Source organism: Mytilus edulis, chromosome 14 (genome assembly GCF_963676685.1).
Source record: "Mytilus edulis chromosome 14, xbMytEdul2.2, whole genome shotgun sequence".
NCBI lineage: Eukaryota > Metazoa > Mollusca > Bivalvia > Mytilida > Mytilidae > Mytilus > Mytilus edulis.
The window spans coordinates 5,170,921-5,178,639 of record NC_092357.1 but is presented as its reverse complement, the minus strand read 5'-3'; the positions used below and the strand labels follow the sequence as shown (position 1 = coordinate 5,178,639).

General features: G+C 31.1%; 1 protein-coding gene across 2 annotated transcripts in view; it reads right to left on the bottom strand.

Moving 5' to 3' along the window:
- Positions 1 to 681: 681 nt before the first annotated feature.
- The window catches only part of LOC139504488 (mesotocin receptor-like), a 28,052-nt gene continuing 21,014 nt past the window's right edge, over positions 682 to 7,719 (bottom strand). For both annotated transcript variants that reach the window (XM_071294594.1, XM_071294595.1), the window contains exons 3-7: positions 6,845 to 6,986; positions 5,173 to 5,489; positions 4,108 to 4,246; positions 3,213 to 3,314; positions 682 to 1,346 (exon numbers count right to left, since the gene is read on the bottom strand). In XM_071294594.1, coding sequence (XP_071150695.1) covers positions 1,087 to 1,346; positions 3,213 to 3,314; positions 4,108 to 4,246; positions 5,173 to 5,489; positions 6,845 to 6,986 — 960 coding nt within the window. In that variant the 3' untranslated portion in view covers positions 682 to 1,086. The remainder of the gene's footprint in view (positions 1,347 to 3,212; positions 3,315 to 4,107; positions 4,247 to 5,172; positions 5,490 to 6,844; positions 6,987 to 7,719) is intronic.

Below are 7,719 nucleotides of genomic sequence, written 5' to 3'. Positions count from 1 at the left end.
TTGGAAGGTTCTAATTTGGTCAGCAGTAGTTGGTCCAATTACGAAAAGTAAATACAATTTAACTGCTCAACATGTTACACAAACTATTTTTCTAATCGCCCTTGACAGACAAATTATGTAAGAACTTTGTTATCTTTCCTTTCTTATCGACTCGAAGTGGATGTATGTCAGCACTTCGGTGTTGACATGAATATCAATTATATGGTCATTTTTATAAGTTTCTTGTTTACAAAACTTTAATTTTTTTTCGAAAAACTAAGGATTTTCTTATTCCAAGAATAGATTACCTTAGCTGTACTTGTTCGGCTTTATTTACTTTTTGATCTGAGCGTTTCTTCCCCGAGTGTATCACCAGCACAGTATTCAGCACTTCGGTGTTTACATGAATATCAATTATATGAACATTTCTATAAATTTTATGTTTACAAAATTTGAGTTTATTGAAAAACCAAAGATCTCTGCTTATTTTGTAACAACATCCGGCCATATAACTGAACGTGTGATCAACAGGGAAATCGGGGATGATTGTTCTTCAAATGTTGAGGTTTAACAAGTGAACTAAACAAAAGTAAGGACTCTAATGTATTTCTATTTAAATTTTCATTAACGCTTTTCTATTATAGCTTTATATGCAAACAAATATGGAAAGATAACACTGCCAATAGATTTAGAAGAAAATCAAAGGATGTATGGAATATTTATTAATGACACAAATCCAGTACATGAACAGCAATAAAGAAAACATACAAAGAGCAAATGAGCAGCGCTTTATTGTTGTTCTTCATCTCAAAACCACATTGAGACCTTGTTTGTATAGCATATAGACATTGTTTTGGTTCCAACACTGCATATATTGCTGCCGTTGTAGTGTACAGTACCAGGTGTAAGAAAAACAGATTGGATCGAAAACAACGGACTTTCTATGAACTGATCTTTAATCCCGGATTTTCTTCTTTTACTTTATCGACAAACATTAACTATACATGTATAATCATTAAGTTGTACAGTAGGCATGGCAGTTTGCAACAATATATTCTCAGATTACCAGTTTACACACACAAAATATGTAGCGACAAAAAAATATAGCTAACAGCTTGATGATGCCTGCTTTCCTGGTCCGTTTGTGAAAATTGACGTTTTTAATGTTCCAGACGGGTTAAATCTGTACGTTCCAAACTCTTTTCTTTTAAAAATTTTCCTATGAAACAATAAAAACACAAGAGGATTCACGAGGCTATTCAATGGCGCCAAGACGTACAAAAGTTGAAAAGTAGCTCCAAATTTAATCAATTTCCACATCATCAACGATGTACCAACACACACAGGTGTCCAGCAAACAATGTATGCTGTAAAAGTAAATAAAAATGCATATATTTTTAATGAGGAAAGTAAAAGACTTATACGATTGAATCAAATTGAACAACTTGTCACTAACGAAATACATAAATGTCAAAGGTCAACTACAAACTTATTATTTCAACCACTTTTAATGTCTTTGAAATTGTTGAAACATTGCGTCACAGTTCTTTTTACTTTTGTATATATATATATATATATATATATATATTATACTGACAAACTCTTACCGCTTTGTGTTTCTTTACTATACAGATACTTTGTTGATACAGTGATATACAGAAACAAACAGACAAACTCTTACCGCTTTGTGTTTCCTTATTATGCAGACACTTTGTTAATACAATGATATACAGAAACAAACAGACACACTCTTACCGCTTTGTGTTTCCTTATTATGCAGACACTTTGTTAATACAGTGATATACAGAAACAAACAGACACACTCTTACCGCTTTGTGTTTCTTTATTATGCAGACACTTTGTTAATACAATGATATACAGAAACAAACAGACACACTCTTACCGCTTTGTGTTTCCTTATTATGCAGCTATTTTGTTAATAAAGTGATATACAACAACAACCAATCTGTTGTTATTCAGATAATTAGTTGATACAGTGATATAAAAAAAAACCAGGCAAACTATAACCGCATAGTGTTTCCTTATTATGTAGATATTTTGTTGATACAGTGATATACAGAAATTAAGAGACAAACTCTTACCGCATTTTTGTCTTACTTTACAGATACTTTTTTAATAGAGTGATATACAGAAACAAACAGACAAACTCTTACCGCATTGTGTTTCCTTACTATGCATATACTTTTTTGATACAGTGATATACAGAAAGAAGCAGACAAACTCTTACCTTATTGTGTTTCCTTATTATTCAGATATTTTGTTGATACAGTGATATACAGAAAGAAGCAGATACATTCTATCCGAAGGGTGTTTCCTTATTTTTCAGATACTTTGTTGATACAGTGATATACAGAAACAAACAGATATACTCTTACTGCATTGTGTTTCCTTACTTTGCAGATACTCTTTTGAAACAGTGATATACAAAAACGAACAGACAAACTCTTACCGCATTGTATTTATTTACTTTGCAGATACTTTGTTGATACAGTAAATACAAAAACCAACAGACAAACTCTGACCGCATTGTGTTCCCTTCCTAGGCAGATACTTTGTTAATACAGTGATATACAGAAACAAACAGGCAAACTCTTACCGCATTGTGTTCCCTTACTAGAAAGATACTTTGTTGATACAGTGATATACAGAAACAAACAGACAAACTCCTACCGCATTGTGTTTCCTTACTAAGCAGATACTTTGTTGATACAGTAGTATACAGAAACAAATAGACAAACACTAGGCAGATACTTTGTTGATACAGTGATATACATAAACAAACAAACTCTTACCGCATTGTGTTTCTTTTCTACATGTACTATGCAGATACTTTATTGATACAGTTATATACAGATACAGACAGACATACTCTTTCCGCATTGTGTTTCCTTATTATGCATATACTTTGTTGATACAGTGATATACAGAAACAAACAAACTTTTAACGCTTTGTGTTCCCTTACTAGGCAGATTCTTTGTTGATACAGTGATATACAGAAACAAACAGACAGCCTCTTATTACATTGTGTTTCCTTATTATGCAGATACTTCATCAGACGTGTACCGTATCTACACAAAATCTCTTTGTAGAGTGCAAGCTATTCTCTCTGCCTTTTACCTTGATTTATAACTTATTGATAGTTGAAAGGAAATTTAAAATTGTAACACTACTGTTTACACATGTTACACTTATATAAAGTATATATACATACCAGTTACGATGATCAGAAGTAATTTAATGGTCCTTATTTTAGCCTGAGCAATTAGTGGTCTCCTTGTACTTTTTTTCTGACCATCGGTTTTACGTGTGTAATCTACAGAAAGCAGTTCAATTCAGTTTTAAACAATAAATTAAGACACTTTTTGGAAAGTTAAAGTAAAACGATCCGCTGTGCTTTAATTTGAAACAAAATAAGTCATTATCATATTTTCTGAAGGAATTGATCATTCATGCTTCAATTGAAGTTAATGAACAACGATCTTGTATGGTGTAATTCATACCAATATAAGTAATTTTTGTCATTAATTCTTAATGAATCGACCATTCATGTTTTGTGAAAAATGATTTACTTGATTGAATGTTTTAATTTGATGCTTCTTTTGCCAATTGAGGGTTAAATACAAATATTTCGCTTTAATAGGGAGATAGCAATATTCTTATGATTTCTTTAGGCAACACAATCCATTTCACTCTTTCTTAATAATAGAAAATGATAACTGTTGCTGACAAAATAAATTATAAAATGCTGAAATATTTGAAAGAAAAAAATACAAAGCCCTCTGATCGACCTTGGGTTTTGCTTATCGTTAAATGCAGTACGGCGATCTTGGATTGCTAACATCTACGTCATGTTATATATCTGGAAATAATTATCTTATTTGAAATCATTTCTCGCCTTCTTCTGGTATATTGCAAGTCACAATGATTATATCATGTATATTGTATTTCAATATATTGGAAGTATGCATTTATCACGTTTTCGTTTAGTATTGTTCGGTAACATTTTTATTGTTATATTATGTTTGTCAAACCTAAGGTTGTTTTGATATGTGTAAACCCCCCATACTCAATTATATATTGTGTTAAGTTGTCTAGATTATACTTACTAGTTGTTCTTCTAGTATTGTCATTCAAAAGTTCATTTCGCTCGCGACGACAAATTGTGACAATAATACATGTATAGCACGCTCCAATGATAAGGACAGGAAGGATCAGAATGAGGCTGATATCAAACATAAGCATAACCTAAAAAAAACAACCAAAAACACGACAATATACCGAATTATCTTCAAATATATATAAAAGAAATTTATTGTAGTTGTTGTGTAAAATGTGTAAAAGTTTCATATGTCGGTACATGTCTTATTATAACATTTTTATTTCGCAGCATGACACAGCACATGGAAATAATTGGACACATGTCACACAGTACAACATTACGAAAAAACCCTACTTCAATATATCGGAAATCTATAACTTGAATTTTAAAATGAAATCATAATTCATACGCATTATAAGTACACGTTTTGTTTTGTATGTAACAGTGTTGTTTTCTGTTTTCAATTTTAGTAAGTAATTACAAGCGTCAAATTCTTTGTTTAGAATCTTTTCGATTTTTGTCACGTATCCTTTACTAAATAGAGCAACGCATATGACCAAGTACAAAAGCATTAACTTAACATATACTTTAGAATCAAGATCCGAACCAGATAACAAAAAATGACAAATCTAACAATAATATAAAAATGACAGTAAAAGACGTGTCCAATTTAACTGAATTAAATGCTTTTGTTTTTGATTTGATAAAACGTATATTTTTTTCCCAAAATTTGGAGAAAAAAAACATAGTTTTTGTATGTTATCAAGGTAGGATTCAGTAATTCAATGATTGTCCATCATATTTGTTTTGTTTAATTTGTTTACACACATTATCCGTGGGTTTTCTCATTACAATTGTTTTACAATTTGTCATAACGATGTCTTTTAAATCATTCCTAAAGTTTGTTTTGCTAATTGCTTAAATTCGTATACAAAGGTCTTTCTTCCTGACATCGATGGTGGACTTTCCAAATTGATTTTCCTTTAAGTTCAATATTTTTGTGATTTAACTTTTTATCCTTTCGAATACTACCACATTATTTGAATTTTGAATACGCATGTAGAAATTTTACCTTTTTGTCAAAATCATGTCCACATTTTCCATTATTGAATCTTACACACACCATATATGGTATAGAAAGTAACATCGCTAGAATCCATGTTGTCATTATCAATGATACTCTATATTTAGCACCTCTGGCAGAAGAAGATAAAGGTCTTAGAATAACATACAAACGATCCAGCGTCAGAGTAACGATAGCAAACGTAGATACATAAATCGGAAACATTTTCACTCCATACAATACATAGCAGGCGTATTTAGTCCACCCGATATGAAATCTGAATATAATAACCTCGGGTAAAAGATAAATCAAACCGACACAAAAATCTGAAAGAGGGAAATATCATTTGCTTTTGAAAATGACCACAAAGCAGAACATATATTATCATCATTATTATATCATTGATGTCATTTAAGCTGTAATTTTCAAATGCACTTTAAATCAGAGCCTTCAAAAACTTTGTATTAATCAAGTGGTTGCTTTAACATCTGTAACATAGATATTATTTCGGTCATTGATAATGTATGTACGGTGACCATAGATAAAGTCCGTACGGTGACCATAGATAAAGTCCGTACGGTGACCATAGATAAAGTCCGTACGGTGACCATAAATTTGGCATATCAACGGTACTTGTTGTGGTTTAGAAAGTGAGCTTATCATTTGCAAAGATACCACATTTAAATTTTTAAACTGTTGAAATTTACTTCAGAAACAAATATCATACCCACGAAAATCGTTGTCATACTTAAGTTTGAGTGTATGTACTCAAAACAAAAAAAGAAATACCAATATCAGATTTGTACAAACTGTTTTGATATCATTATTGTTAATCTGTGATTACACTTTCTTGTCTTATTCGTGGAAACTTCAAATTGTTATAATTAAACAGCAGAGTAATTGCAGTGAACGAATTTAAAAGCGATAAACCATAATAAATCAATTTGCACTGAAAAATCAAGATCCGGGTAAATGACTGAAGAGACAAATTTTGATTAACGAGACAATATACGGAAAATGACATTATCATGCAAACAAAAACATTTACGTTTCCATCTATTCTCAGGCGGTATAACATGCTCGTTAAATGTGGTTAAATGTTTAATTACATTCAGCTGTTTCCTGGAAGCTGATAACTATGGTTCATAATGTTTTACTTTTTTCAATAAATACAGGACTTAAGTTTTACTTCAAAAACAAACAAATACATTTTTCATACGTTTGTGTTATGATGTAGATCAATGCTTCTGTTTTTCCATTGTTATCTTCTTATAGTTAATGTGTTGCCGTCAGTTTCAATTAGTAACTTGTATTTGTTTTAAGTCTATAGCGGTATACTAATGTTGCCATTATTTGGTAGATATACATCATTCGATTGGTTTTCTAATCTTTTTGATTTGAACGTTCCTGATAAAATTGAGAATGGAAACGGGGAATGTGTCAAAGAGACAACAACCCGACCAAATAAAAAACAACAGCAGAGGGTCACCAACAGGTCTTCAATGTAGCGAGAAATTCCCGCACCCGGAGGTGACCCGGAGGCGACTGACGACTGCTTAGTAAAGGTGCCTAAGACATAGTCAAATTGATAAAGTGTTAATATTTTATACTGACCTATCCTCGGACATATCCAATGAGTGCTATTTTCATATTTTTTACTAATATATTCTAGTTGTGTTACCTGCTATTGCTAAATTTTGTACAAAGAAAGCCATCCTACTGTTCTGTTTCTTGCGGATAAGTAGTATCAGTATAGTTGAGTTAAACACCAAAATTCCAACCAGGATTCCAACTGCCAGCCATTTAGTTACTTCATTGATTGTCTGGATACAAGAATAAATTCATAGAAATATATATCTATTTATACAACAAATTTTGTTTTCTAATATGGAAAACTAGGTTATTTTCTCCTCAGATAGTTTTTATCAATTTAATATGCTTTAATATTTGAACATGTTGTAGCTGATAATCCTATCATTATTTTTGTGAGGGTTTCAAGGAATTTACTAAACCAAACGTTCTATGATTACGAACGGAGAATGTTTATGTCATGTTGCACTTGATTTGTATTTTTTTCAATGTATGTGTAATATTACCCCTCTTGATTACCTTTGCAGGATGTCACACCTTTACTTTGAATAATCAATTTTGAAGAGAAAAGTTAAAAAAGAATAAAAGAATTAGAATTAAAATGAAATAAATATAATAAACGTCTCCAATATACATTATTAATGCAGAAAAAAAACGAAATTAAAAAAATTTTTTTTTTTTTTTTTTTTATAAAATTTCAAAAACTGTCTTTAGTTGTGTATAATACGCACCCCTTGTACAAACTACATATTTAAGGAAAACAAGTGCGGACTATACATGCCCAAGTACGGTAGTTGAGAACCAATTTCAAATCTAATACTGTGTGATGTAAAATTGACTTATTAGGTTAATGAAAAACAACTGTTGAGTCAATTGGGGAAGCGTCAAGTAATAATCGATATAAATATGAAATACAGAATATTTTCCAATCTAATAATGATCAGATACTTACTACAAAATCGATCT